At 51.3% G+C, this 14,631-nt stretch overlaps 1 protein-coding gene across 1 annotated transcript; it reads left to right on the top strand.

Moving 5' to 3' along the window:
* The first annotated feature begins 1,375 nt into the window (after positions 1–1,375).
* CCDC105 (coiled-coil domain containing 105) lies at positions 1,376–8,932 on the top strand. Its single transcript, XM_007958583.1, has 7 exons — positions 1,376–1,945; positions 4,172–4,276; positions 7,103–7,298; positions 7,696–7,862; positions 7,948–8,043; positions 8,140–8,253; positions 8,684–8,932. Exons 1-7 carry the CDS (start codon positions 1,376–1,378, stop codon positions 8,930–8,932), a joined length of 1,497 nt encoding a protein of 498 aa, XP_007956774.1.
* The last annotated feature ends 5,699 nt before the right edge of the window (positions 8,933–14,631 follow it).

Genomic DNA, 14,631 nt, shown 5'->3' on the forward strand with positions numbered 1-14,631 from the left:
CACCAGCCACTCCTTGGAAGGAAGTTTGGGCAATCTACTTCCATAGTGATACCACCTCGGAAACCCAAGGAGGGGTCGCTATGGGTCAGATCTGACTCCACGGCAATGGTTGCATTGCGTTTGCGTAACAAGCGACCTGGGGGCTAAGGGGACTAGTTTTCAGGGTCAGTGATGGCAACTGAGGGTTCAAAAATGGTAGCCACGATATCCTCCAGAGGTACCCTGTGTCTTTTTTTGGGGAAGGAGGTATGGTTCTCACTATGAAGCCATCTTTTTGGTTTAGTTTGCACATAGGGAGCTCTGGTGGTGTAATGGGTAAGGTATTTGGTTGCTAACCAGAAGGTCAGTGGTTCAAACCCACCAGCTGCTCCGCAGGAGGAAAATGAGGCAATCTATACGCAAACGCAACTGCTGACTCCTAGCAACCCCTCAGGTTTCCGAGGCAGTAGCCCTACAGAAGTAGATTGCCCAACAATCCTGCCAGAGGAGTGGCTGGTGGGTTTGAACCGCCAGCCTTCTGGTTAGCAGTCAAATACCATTAGGCCACCAGAGCTCCTGAGGCAATCTATACTGCCTTGGAAACCCAATGGGGGTCTCTGTGAGTCAGAATGGACTGGATGGTAGTGGGTTAAGAATCTGCTTACATTAGCTTGCACAAAAAAAATCTGGAAAAAGGTCACTAGGTGGCGCAAGTGGTTTGTGCTCTACCACTAACTTAAAGGTTGGTGGAAGAAAAGGCCTGCAGATGTGCCTCCAACTCTGATTATAGCCAAGAAAACCGTGTGGAGCACAGTTCTACTCCGTAACACATGGGGTCAGTATGAGTTAGAATCTACTCAGTAGTAACAACAACAACAAAATTCCAGAGAAACGAGGGGTGTGGGGCTAACTGAGGCGCTGGGGTAAGGGAAGACCCCTTTTAAACAGTGACATGGAAGCTGGGTTCTGAAGACTGAAAAAGAGCCAACCCTATGGGAAGAACATGGAAAGGAATATTCAGTGCGGAGGGAACGGCAAACCTAAAACCTTGAGTGGGAAAGAGCGTAGGGCTTCTAAGAGTAGGAAGAAGGCAGATGGGGCTGGAGGGTGGGAAGCAACTGGGAGAAGGATGCAGATCAGGCTGCCTTTCTCAACAAGCCAGAACTCCAAGGGCGTCTACCACTCTCCGGAGCAAAGCCCAGTCCAGTACCTCTGTCCTCCCCCACGTCTGGAACTCCCCAACATCCTTCCTTCTCTGTTAGCTTTGTTAGCCCTGTTGCCATGGTGATGGGTACGCGAGTTCCAGTTACTCAGAAGGAGGGAGTTTTGTGTGGTGGGGAGTTCGTGCCCCTCCGTGTGGGGGTCCTAGGTCAGGCCAAGGATCCAGGTAGGCATCATGCCTGTCTTGGTACCCCCGGCTGAGCGCAGCCACGACACGCGTGTGGGAGCCCCATCATGGCGCGAGGCGGCTCTGGCCACCACGCAGAAGGTGCACCAGCTGACCGACCGTTGCGGTCAGGAGGCGGTGACCATGTGGCAGCCCAAGGAAAGCGTGCGGGATCCGCATGTAGCACGCCACCTCTGCCGCGCCGCCTACGTCCAGCCGTGGCGCTTCCCCGTGGAGATGGTCAAAGGCGGCGGTACTGTGGAGAAACCACCGCCCGGCGAGGGCGTCACCCTGTGGAAAAGCAAAATGAAGCCCCCCGCGTGGCACGCCCTCCTGCCGCTGCCCCAGCACCGCGACGCGCGCGCCCTGCAGACAGCCGAGGTGGCGCACGCGCATGCACGCGGAGCGCGCCTCACCGCCGCGCGCCTGAGCCGCGCGCAGCAGCAGGTCAATGGACAGGTCCGGCAGCTGCTGCGCCAGCGCGAGGCCACCGACCGCCGGCTCAGCGAAGTGCGCAAGGGCCTGCTTATTAACAAGCAGAGCGTCAAGCTGCGTGGCTACCGGCCCAAGTCTGAGAAGGTGGGACCCCGCTTCCCAGCCTTTGCTCCTGGTGCTGAGCCTGGGAAGAAAAACTCTCCAACCTCTAAACCCAGTGCTTGAGGGCAAGATAAGGACACCAGAGAGGAGGTGCCTAGAGGGTGCCATCCTCAGCTACCAGGCCCTGGGGAAAAACAATTCAATGCCCAGTCAGAGAGGTTGGGACCCCTGAGTCAGCCTGGATAAAATTCTTCCCAAAGAATAAAACCCAGAAACCTCCAGCCGGGAGGATAAAAGCCCCAACCCAGCCCCCCAGGCCCAAAGGGTGAGACCCTCTCAAGAGTGTGAGACCCTCAACACCTCAATCTCAGTGAAAACACACCCTCAGCCCCCAGCTGAGGAGAGCCAGAGGGTCCTAATCTTGATGAAAGTCTCCCCAACATGTGAAAAAAAGCCAAGCCCCCAGCCCCAGGGAGTGAGAACTCCTCCCCAGGCCTCATCTGGAGAGAAAAGAAGAGGTGCTGCCTGCAGAGTTGGGGCCTCTGGCTCCCAGCCCCCACATGTGAGAGCTGGGCCTCAGCCAGGGAGGAGAGGTGAGATCCCTGGGCCAAATTCTCTAAAAGGAAACTCCCAAGTGAGAAACTTCCAGTCCCCCTGGGGAGAGAGAGAGACCACGCATCCACAAGGTGGGACACCCCTTCACAGCCCCTCAGTTCCAGATAGTTGTCGTCATTGTCATTATATGCTGTTGTTGTTGTTGTTGTTATATGCTGTAGGAACCTCTAAAAGCTGCACCCATCCTGTGATGAGACTTTCTCATTGCTAGCAGAGACAGGGGATAAGACCACCTTCAAGGAAGGGGATCCCCCACCCCTAGCCCCAGGGAGTGAGAACAACCCTCCTCTGAGCGGAGTCACCTCCATCCCAGTGCACTGGGCTTCTCCCTGTAAAAGAAGCCTCCAGTCCCCTCTCCAGAGGGTAAGCTGCCCCCCAAGTGAGAGTCCCCTCAAAAGATTTATTCTCAGAGAGTGAAAATGCCCCCAATTCCATGCTCCTGTTAAACAAAATATCCCGACAAAGCAAAAATTAAATCTTAAGAGTTCATTTGGTTTCAAAGGGCTTCATGAATCTGCAGCATGGTCCTTGCAAAATTAGGAAGTGTGCCCCCTCCCCTGAACAAAAAGCAAGCTGGGATTTTGTATAGAGAAAGATGCAGAGAGAAAGACAAAACAGCATTTTTATATCTATTTCATGCAGAGCGCAGGTTGTCCAAAGCATGCCTTAGCTAGTCCAAAGGGTCTGTTTAATGTCTAAGCTAAAGCATCTAAGCGAATAAAAAACAAAAACTCACTGTCGTTGAGTTGGATCCGACTCATAGTGAGTCGCCTCCTTGGGTTTCCGAGGAGGTATCACTACGGAATTAGATTGCCCAATCTTCCTTCTGAGGAGTGGCTGGTGGGTTCGAACCGCCAGCCTTCTGGTTAGCAGTCAAATGCCTTAGGCACTAAGCTACCAGAGCTCCTTCTAAGCAAATGGGCTAGTAGAAATGTGTGCACAGGAAAAAAAAAAACTCTTTCGGTATACCAATGAGGTCAAATAACTGCTAGCTGCTGTGGAGTCGATTCTGACGCCTGGAGACCCCGTGTGTGCAGAGAATTGTACCAGGGTCTTCAAGGCTGTGACTTTTCAGGAGCAGATTGCCAGGCCTGTTTTCCAAGCCCCCTCTGGGTGGCTTTGAACCACCAACCTCTCAGCTAGTACAGTGAAATCTGCGAAAGTTGGACCCTGTGTAAGGTGGAAACCTGGCAGAGAAGAAAAACTCAAATGTTACCCCCAGATAGAGTGTGATAGAAGAGTGCTAAGACTGCACTCTGTCCCAGGCAGGGAAACCTGTGGGGCCTGGAAAAACAAGGCAGCTTCGTCAAGTTCCTGACTCTCACGGTTTTCACTGCAGTTGAGCACTTAACCTTTCGCACCACTTGGAAGGAAGGTGGGACAATCTACTTCTGTGGTGATACTGCCTCGGAAACCCAAGGAGGGGTCACTATGAGTCGGGTCCGACTTGATGGCACATAACAACAACAACAGGGATTTCAACGAGGAAGGTTAGAATCTTTCAGGCCTTTTGAATTGCAGCAAGTCTGGAGGACACAGTACAAATACTCCAGACCTAGAATTCATGAGGTTGGCAAGCCCCTCTACCCTGGATGGAGAAATCGCCCTCTAGCCCTCTCCTGAGGGTGAGAGAGACTCTCCTCATTGTGCCAGGTCCCTGACAAGGCTGACAGCATGCTGACATGGGAGGAAGAGGAGCTGAAGGCCTTGAAGAGGAAGATGGAGAAAGATATGGAGAAGTCGGAGACCTTGCTTAAGGTTGGGAGCCTCCGAGATCATAGTTAGAGGGGCTGGAGGGGGCATTCCCATTCACCTACCAGGCAAACCGCTGTGGCCTTGGGGACTGGAACCACAGCAAATCTCTCATCCCACCCACATTATTGTTGTTAGTTACCACTGAGGCAGCTCTGACTGCTGGAGACCCCATGTGTGTGAACTGTCCTCTGTAGGGTTTTCAAGGCCTTTCAGAAGCAGACCACCAGGTTCTTTCCTCCAAGGTACCTCTGTGTGGGATTGAACCACCAACTTTTCAGCTAGTAGTCATGGGCTTAACGCAGGGACCTCCACTGAGCGGACACCATATTTGTACTTTGTGAAATGGAAAAACCCAGGCTCAGATTGTTAAACTAACAGTGGACACCCCGTCTGTGCCAAGCCCCATGCAGTCACTGAGCTAAGTCCTTCAAACACTCCTATGAAATTAAAAACTAAGATCCTCTCCTTAGAGATGGGGAAATTGAGGCTCAGAGGAAGACAGCTTCACCCAAGGTACAAAGGTAGCCAGTGGCAGAGCTGAGGTTTCAGCTCAGGTGTCTTGAGTCTAAAGTTTCTGCGTGGCACAAATGGTTTTTGCACTTGACTAATAATTGAAAGGGAGCTCTGGTAGTGTGGTGCCTAAGGCATTTGACTGCAGTAGATGGGGCAGTCTACTTCCGTAGTGATACTGCCTCAGAAACCCAAGGAGGGGTCGCTATGAGTCGGATATGACTAGACAGCAGTCAGTTTGTTTTTTTCTTGGAATAACTGAAAGGTGGGAACTTCAAACCCACCCAGCGGCTCTCTCGAACAAGCCTGGTGATCTGTTTCTATAAAAACTTCAGCAAGAACACCTTATGTAGGGCTTTTGTTGTTGTTGTTGTTGTGTGCCGTCGAGTCAGCCCTGACTCATAGAGACCCCTCCTTGGGTTTCCGAGGCAGTATCACTAGGGAAGTAGGATTGCCCAACCTTCCTTCCGAGGAGTGGCTAGTGGGTTTGAACCGCCAGCCTTCTGGTTAGCAGTCAAGTGCCTTAGCCACTATGCTACCAGAGCTCCCTTATGTAGGGCCATCCTACTGTAATACCTGGGGTTGCTGTGAGCTGGAATCCACTGGACGGCAATGGGTTTGTTTTCTGGTCTTCAGTCTAGTTCTTTATATTGTAAGATGTGCTCCTCCTTTCTCTGCTCCAGCCAGAGATGGTCTCTCACTATGTCCCTTTGCACTTGCAACAAGAATTTCTTCATCAGAGCGCTAATGGAGAGGGCAGTGGTAGACTCCTCCCCTCCTCTGTGGGAGAGCCCCAGTCAATGCCCTGATACACAGTTACCAGCCATCTGTCTGTGAAGGCTTGGGTGCGACTACGTTGCTGAACAAGTTTCAGTGGAGCTCCCAGCCTAAGACAGACTAGGCAGAAAGGCCCAGTGATGCATTTCTGAAAATCAGCCAGTAAAAACTCTATAGATCCCAGCGGTTCAGTAATCAACCGGCCATGAGGATGGCGCAGGACCAGACAGTGCATGGGGTCACAGGAGTCAGCAGAGGGCTCAAGGACAGCTAACAACAGCAACACACATTCTTTCTCCCCCTCTCTCTCTTTATATATATGTGAACATATATATACCAACCAACCAAGTCACTGCCATTGAGTCAATTCCAATTCATAGCGACCCCCACTGAGTTTCTGAGGCTGTAAATCTTTACAGAAGTAGACTGCCCCATTTTCCTTTTGTGGAGCTGCTGGTGGGTTTGAACTGCCAACCTTATGGTTAGCAAGCAAACGCCTTAGGCACTACACCATCAGAGCTCCATACACACACACACACACACACACAGAGACATATATATATTAAGGTAACATACACATAACATAAAATTTGAAGAGTACAGTTAGGTAGCATTTAGCACATTCACAAAACAGTGCAATCATTACCTCTATTTAGTTCCAAGACATTTTCACTTCTCCACAAGGAGACTTCGTACCCCCAGGAGCAGTCACTCCCCATTGGCACCTCAGCACTGCTCCTGGCAATCACTAATCTACTTTCCGTCTCTATGGACTGTTTTGACATCATCTTCAAATAACTGCAAGTATCAGGGGAATGCAGTAAGCTTCATTTTATGATGGAGGAGGTAGGGTTTGGGTAGGAGGGAATGTTCCAGATGACGTGGAGCCTGGGGGAGGGGGAGGATTCTGAGGACAGGAAAGGGAAGACCCTGAGGCTGGGGCTAGTGGCGGGCTAAGCCTTGAATGCAGGTGAGGAGCAAGGGCTAGGGCACAGGAGAACAGAGGTGTAAGTGGATGGTACAAATGGTTCACTCACTCAGCAGCTAACTGAAAGGTCCAAGTGTACCCACAGGCATCTCAGAAGAAAGGCCTGGCAATCTACTTCCAAAGCAAACAGCTATTAAAAACACTATGGAGCACAGTTAGAGTCTGACACATACAGGTTGGCCATGAACCAGAGTCCACGACTATTAACTGGTAATGTCTCTGTTTTACACTTGAGGAAACCGAGAAAGGGAAGCTTCCTCGAAGCCCAGGAACAGAACTAGAAACAGAACCCAAGCAGTGGTTGGGAAGGGAAGCTGCCAATAACTCCTGTGGCCCCTTCCAAAGGGACCACTGGGTGAGAGGGACAGTGTGAACTGTGGCTAGGAAATCACTCTTTTCTGGCTGCAGCACACTGGAGGAAGGGGGCCAATTTAGAAGCAGAAACTCTTTGCAGCCTCCAAGCCTCTAGCCCCCAGCCGCAAAAGCACTCCAGCCACCTCTCCACCTCCCAGTTTTGCCTTCTTCCCTGGCTCCCTCTCCTTTCTCGCCTCCAGGCCCTGGCCTCCTGCCGGGACACTTTAGTCTACTGCTTTAAGGAGCGGCTCCAAGCTGTGGACTTGATGAACCAGCCGCTGGACAAAGTTCTGGAGCAGGCAGGCCGCCAAAGGGTGGGCCTCTCTGGTGACCCCAGCTCACGCACTCAGGGCCAGAAAACGCCGCCTCCAGACCCCGTGGGCACCTACACTCCAGGTAGCTCCCTCAGGAGCCCCTTTTTGGTCACAGGTGCACCCCTCTTCCAGCCACAGCTGCCCCTTGCGGCAACCAAACAGCAGAGCTGAAAGCGAGTCCCCAGCCGAGCCCCGCTTCTAGCGCAGCTCGTCCACCGGCGCAATCCTGCTTCCCACAATGGACAGCCCTCACTCCATCTGTGGCCTGCGCCATAATCCCGTCTCTACTTCCAGGGGAACACACCCCAGAAGCTACTCACTCTCCCCCACCGTCGCCTTCTCCCCTGGACTTTCTCTCGGTCCTCCGTTCCTCACTAAAGCCCCCTCGCCCAGGGCTCGCCACCACCTAAGACTAGAGAGGGGGCGGAGCGCAGAGCCAGGGTCTCGGGACAGCCCCACGAGCGTCCCACCCTCCCCAGAGTGTGCGGCGGCGCTGGACGAAGCCAAGCGGTTGTTGACGGAGTCCAAGGACACTTTGATGGACATGGCAAAGAACGAGGCGCACGTCCAGGAGCAACAGCAGCAGATCAGCAACCGTGTGAGCGCCACGCTGTCGCAAAAGACACTCGAGACCGCGGAGCTGAAGGTGTCTGCGCCTGGAGCTGCTTGGAGATGGGCGGGAGGAAAGGAGGGGGCGGGGAACTAGTGTGATAGCCTCCCTGCGTCTCCAGGAAAGAATGCACATGACGTTGGGGCTAATGAGAGGCACTATCAACCGGTGCACAAAATTCAACCAAGAAATGTACACTACCCGAGGCCTCATCAAGGTGCGCTTGGAGGGGGCCGTCCGCGGAGGTGTTGGGGGTGGCGGAGGCGTTCCTGGGCAGGTGGGCCTCACTACTCCTCGCACCACCCTCCACCAGGGTCCCTTGTCCACAAGTCACCTGGAGACTCGAGAGAAGCTGGACAGACCACTGGTTCGCGTGTACCAACGACACGTGGGCACCCAACTCCCTGAGGCCACGCTCCTCGCCAAGGTATGCTCTTCCCAGCCCTGTCCTGGTACAGCCCCTCCCTGACAAGGTACCTTCCTCAGGCACACCTGGCCCAGGTAAGACTTCCCACCCAGGTCGCCTCTCCTTCAACTCCGGCCCGGGGTGAAGGGGCATTCATTATCCACAACTCTGCCTCAAGGAAGTCCCCTCAACCCCTCTCCACCCCTCCTCGCTCCCTCAAGGTACAGCCCCTCCCTCAGCCCCGCCCTGACGCAAGTTCATTTTCAAGCACTTCTGATCCAGGTGTGTCTCCCCGCCCTATCCGGAGGCCCTCCCCTCTTCGGCTGGCCTCCTTCTCAGGCTGGGTCCTCCCACACGCACACCTGGCCCAGGTGTGTCCCCCTGCCCCGGAAAGCGCCCCGCCCGCCGCTCTGGCTCGCTGGGCCTCCAGCACGGCCTCGCCCCTCCGCAGGGCACTGACAAGCTGCAGCGCCACATCGCGCATTTGGAGAAGAACCTGCACGAGCTGCTGGCCACGCGCAAGCACCTCACCTGGAGCCTCAACTGCAAGAAGATGGGGCAAGAAGTGGACCAAAACGCGGTGCGCCTGCGCCTGCGCCAGCGGCACCCGCACGTGTGCTACGAGCAGGCGCAGCGCTTGGTCAACGATTGGGACCCGCGCACGCCACCGCGCCGCGAGTCTGATACCGCCCCCCAGTGACAGGCGCGCCCCCGGTCTCACCAGTCGGTCCGGCCCTGGCGGTGGTCTCCCTTTCCTCATCCACCCTCCGTCAGAGCGCCCTCTGACAGAATTATAATTTAAAATAACAATAATTACCATTATTAAGCACCTACTACATGTCGATTTGTGAGGACAGTGGTGGTTCAGAGGTCCCTGAGTGGCGCAAACGGTTTGCTTTAGACCATTAAACGGTTCAAATGCATCCAGCGGAGCCATGCGAGAAAAGCCTGGTGATCTGCTTCTGTAAAGATCAGAGCTAACAAAACCCTCTGGAACAGTTCTACCCTGACATGCGGGGTTGCCACGAGCCAGAATTGCCTCAACCGCAATGGCTTGGTTTTCTGCTTTTGGTGGTTGGGTAGTAGATTTCTCATCTTCCATATGGGAGACTGGGTTCGATTCCCAGCCAGTGCACCTCTGGGCCGGCGGCCCTGGTCCTTCAGTGGAGGCCTGCATGTTGCTCTGATGCTGAACCAGTTTCAGTGGAACTTCCAGGCTAAAAAGGACTAGGAAGAAAAGCCTTGCCGTCTGCCTCTGAAAACCAGCCTTTGGAACACAGCCATCCAGTCCACAGCCCATCTGGGGGTTGGCCCAGGACCCAGCAGTGGTTCCTTCTGTTGTGCATGGGGTCGCTGTGAGTTCCCTGGACTGGATGGCAGCTAACAGTAACATATGTCAATTGCTTCCCCTACAACACATGATAGGTGATGGACTCTGGGAGGATAGGCTTGGGCTCCAGGTTAAAAAAACAACTCACTATCATCAAGTCCATTCCAACTCATAGCAACCCCCACTGGGTTTCTGAGGCAGTAAATCTTTACAGAAGTAGACTGTTCCATCTTCTTTCCTTGAAGTGGCTGGTGGGTTTGAACCACTAATCTCGTTAGTAGTCAAATGCCTTAGGCCCTGTGCCACCAGAGTTCCTCTCTTGCCTCTGTTGCCAGGCTCCAGGTTGTTGTTGTTGTTAAGTGCCGTCGAGTCGTTTCCGACTCATAGCGACCCCATGCACAGCAGAACGAAACACTGCCCAATCCCACGCCAGCCCCACAATCCCTGCTATACTTGAGCCCATCATCGCAGCCACCATGTCAATCTATCTCGTTGAAGGCCTCCCCCTCTTTCATCGACCCTCCACCCTACCAAGCATGACATCCTTCTCCAGGGAATGGTCCCTTCTTACAAAATGACCAAAATAGGTGAGATGAAGTCTGGCCATTCTCGCTTCCAAGGAGCATTCTGGCTGCACTTCCTCCAGGACAGATCTGTTAGTTCTTTTAGCAGTCCATGGTGCTTTCAGCATTCTTCGCCAGCACCACAACTCAAAAACATCAACTCTTCTTCGGTCTTCCTTATTCATTGTCCAGCTCTCACATGCATACGAGGCAATTGGAAATATCATGGCTTGTGTCAGGCACACCTTAGTCCTCAAGGAGATATCCTTGCTCCTCAGCACTTGAAACAGTTCCTTCGCAGTTGACTTTCCCAATGCTACACATCGTCTAATGTAGCACTTTAAGGTAAACCATTTACTTTGGTTGGATCGAATTATGTGCTCTCGAAATGTATATTGAAACCTATGCTCGTAAGTGTGATTCTGTTTGGAAACAGAGTTTTCTTTGTTATGTTAGTCTACACCAGGATAGAGTAGTATATCTTCTGAGTTACAAAAAGAGCAGAATGACCTTAAAAATATCACGCTGATAAGAATAAGTCAGTTAGTTGCAAAAGGACAAATAATGCATGATCTCACTTAAATGGAAGAAGCAAATATATGAAAACCAAAAATCATTAGTGGTTACCAGAGGTGGGAGCTCTTGTGGTGTAGTGCCTAAGGCATTTGACTGCTAACCAGAAGGCTGGTGGTTCAAATCACCAGCCACTCCTTAGAAGAAAGACAGGGCAATCTGCTTCCATAGAGATACTGCCTTGGAAATCCAAGGAGGGGTCGCTATGAGTTGCAATTGACTCCATGGCAGTGAGTTTTATTTATTTATTTTTTTTGGAGGGGGGGAGGGAGGAGGAGAGGGGGGAGTCTTTGCTTAGGGGACACTGAGTTTCTGTTAATGGTGGTGGACTAATTTGGAAAAGGATGGCAAGAATGGTTGCACAACTTGAATGTCACTGGATTATACACGTAGAAATTGTTATGTTTTGTATATAATTTCAATACAATTTAAAAAAAAAGAGCAGAATAGATACAGAGACACACACCTGGAGGAAGACAGACTCCATATGAGGATCATCTGTAAGCTGAGGAACCAAGGAATGCCCTGGACCACCAACAGGGAAGGAATTGACATGACCGATACCCTGATTCGGCCTTCTAGCCTCAAGACCTTTAAGAAAACAAATTTCTGTTCTTTAAAGCCACAACCTACTTGTGGTCTTTGTGTTACAGCACCTCTAGGAGACTAAGACACCATCTTTTGGGGCCAGTATTCAGTCTACCACAGTTTGTTCTGCATGTCACACTTTCTTTGACTTCAGAACACTCACACACTCTCCCTTTCCCACTCCCTTGCCTGCCTAGGATCATCTTTGGAGATCCAGCTCTCCTAACTCCATGGGCTAGGTCAGGTCCCCCATTAACACATTTCTGTAGCACCATGCTCTTTTTCTTCATCATTTTTGTCCCATTTGCATGAGACTGTCTAGTGACTGTAGCTCTATGGGATACCGTCTTGATTTGGAGTGACCCCGAAGCAAACCCTAACATAAGGATTTCAGTGCAAGAATTTTATCTGGAAGGTGATCCCAGGAAGCTCCAGTATAGAAGCAGTGCAGTGATGCAGGAAAGAGAAGGCAGACAGGGTGTTGAGCAAGTTACCACCATGGGCAGCTGAGGCTCAGTCCTGCTGGGGACTTTCAGAGATGGTGTGGATCAGAGGGTCCTAGGAGTTGGGGTGTTTTCTCACTAACTCTAGTTAGGCATTGATGGATGGCTTCTTCTGGGGGGACACCTAACCCCAGCACTTCTGGCCTACTCTTTGCATGGGCCAAGCCTGCCTCAATGGCCAGAGAGAGCCTTCTTGCAGGGAGTTGCAGAGGCTGGTAGTTGGGAAGGCCATTGTGCATGGGAACAGTGGCTGGGGCACCAACACTGTCTGCTACAGAGTGGGGTCGTATCTGTCTTATTCCCCCACCAAGTCCCCATTGCCTGGTTCACAGAAGACCCTGGGAGGTGGTGGTTGTTAGTTGAGGTCAAGTCAACCCCCGAGTCATGGCAGCCCCATGCACAATGAAACACGCCGCTCCCCAGTCCTGTACCATCCCCGTGACGGCTGCAGATTGAACCGCTGTGATGTGCAGGGTTTTCACTGGCTGATTTGCAGGAGTCAATCACCAGGACTTTCTTCCTAATCCATCTTAGCCTGAAAGCTCCACTGAAACCTGTTCATCACAATAACACACAAGCTCCACAGACAGACGGGTGGTGGCTGCACATGAGGGCCGTTGACCAGGAATCAAACCCACATCTCCCACACGGAAGACAAGAATCCTACCACAGAGCCACCGTTGCCTCATAGATCCGGGGTCAATATTGTTAAATGAATACACAAACAAATAAATAGATTACCTTAAAGTGTACAGAGTGCTTCTGTGTGGATGGTCCTAGTTAAATGTCATTTTTTAGAATTAGAGAGGGTCCCTGGGTGGGGTAAATAGTTAAGCACTCAGCTGCTAGCCAAAAGTTTGGAGGTTTGAGTCCACCTAGAAGCAACTTGGGAGAAAGGCCTGGTGATCTTCTGAAAAACCAGCCGTCGAAAACACAGCTGGAGCACAGTTTTATTCTGTCCCATACGGGGTTTGGCCATGAATTGGAGTCGACTGGAGGGCAACTGGTTAGTTTGTTTTATTCTTTCTTCAGACTAGGAAAGGAGCCTTTGTCATCCTCTGGTTCACCACAACATGGCTGGCTCCCTCATTATCTTTCATTGGCTGGGGAGAAAGGCAGAGCTGGACTGACCCCTTCCTAGCTATGTTGCCTTAGGCAAGTTGCTTAACCTCTCTGACTTCCATTTTCTCACTTGCAAAACTGTGGACAATACTAGTACCTCCCTCGCTGGATTGTTGTGAGGATTAATTGAGACAAGACCAGAAACCATTGCTGGAGAGTAGACTCTGAGTCACCGTGATCCCACATGTACCAGAGAAGAACTGTGCTCCACAGGGTTTTCAATGGCTGCTTTTCCAGAAGGAGAACACCAGCCTTTCTTCTGAAGTGTCTCTGGGTGGATTCGAAACCCCTACCTTTCAGTTAGCAGCTGAGAAGTTAACTGCTTGTGCTACCCAGGCCTAATCTGCCCTGTTATTGTAGTTGTTAGTTGCCATTGAGTCCATTCCGATTCACAGTGACCCCATGGGTTACAGAGTAGGATGGTTCCATAGGGTATCCTTGGATGCAATGTCAATGGAAGCAGATTGCCAGACATCGTTTTCTTCCACAGTACTGCTGGGTAGGTTCAAACTGCCAGCCTTTCATCTAGTAGTTGGGTGTTCCACCGTTTGCACCACCTAGCAACTTCCAACCTGTCCTATTCACATCATCCTAGTGGGCCTGAAGTCCAATGAAAAGTGTCCTTATAAGAGACACACAGAAGAGAGACAGAGAAAGAAGAGAAGGAGACCACGTGAAGATGGAGGCAGAGATTGGAGTGATGCAGCCACAAGTCCAGGGATACCTAGAGCCACCAGAAGCTGGAAGATTCTTCTCTAGAGCCTTCAGAGAGAGTGCAGTCCTGCTGACACCTTGACTTTGGACTTCTGGTCTCTAGAGTGTGAGAGAATGAATATCTGTTGTTTAGCTACCCAGTTTGTGGTACTTTATTATGGAACTCCTAAGAAACTAACACAAACTTTTATTAGGTATATTTTGCTGTATAACATATTACCCAAAAAGGTAGTGGCTGAAATACTCATTATTTCTCAGTTTCTGTTCCACCACCCATCTGTCATTTTATCACACTTGCATGTTGCTAAAATGCTGGAAGCTCTACCACTGGTATTTAAAATACCAGCAGGGTCACCCGTGGTGGATAGGTTTCAGTGGAGCTTCCAGACTAACACAGACTCAGAAGAAAGGCTTGGTGATCTACTTCCAAAAATTAGCCAGAAGGAATTAGCCAAAATAGACCATCATCCAACTCATTTGCCTCAGACATGTGACCAGGAAGGATCAATCACTAGAGGGGGACATCATGTCTGGTGAAGTAGAGGGCCAGCGAGGGTGAGGGAGACCTGTTGGCACAACAGTTGCAATGATGGACTCAAGTTTAATGGAGATTGTGAAGATGATGCAGGATGAGGCAATGTTTTGTTCTGTTGTGCAACAAGGTTGCCATGAGTCTGAGTCAACTTGATGGGAGCTAACAACAACAACAGTTTCTGTCATTCACAACCTCGGCTATAGGGTCTCTCATGGAACAACAATCCCTTAAGGAGTTGGCTGTGGCTATGGCTGTTGGCCTCATCTGAAGGCTGTACCAGGGCAAGATCTGCTTCTATACTCACTCATGAGGTTGTGGCAGGACTCAGTTCCTCATCAGCTGTTGACCAGAGGCCACCTTCCATTCCCTTCCACCTGGATCTCTCTAACATGGCAGTTGGCTTTATCAAAATGTGCAAGACAAGAAGGCAAGCAACACATGCTAGAGAGAGACCACAAGACTGAAGTTACA

This window comes from Orycteropus afer, unplaced genomic scaffold, assembly GCF_000298275.1.
Source record: "Orycteropus afer afer isolate SDZICR_OR568_19922 unplaced genomic scaffold, OryAfe1.0 scaffold01031, whole genome shotgun sequence".
Lineage (NCBI taxonomy): Eukaryota > Metazoa > Chordata > Mammalia > Tubulidentata > Orycteropodidae > Orycteropus > Orycteropus afer.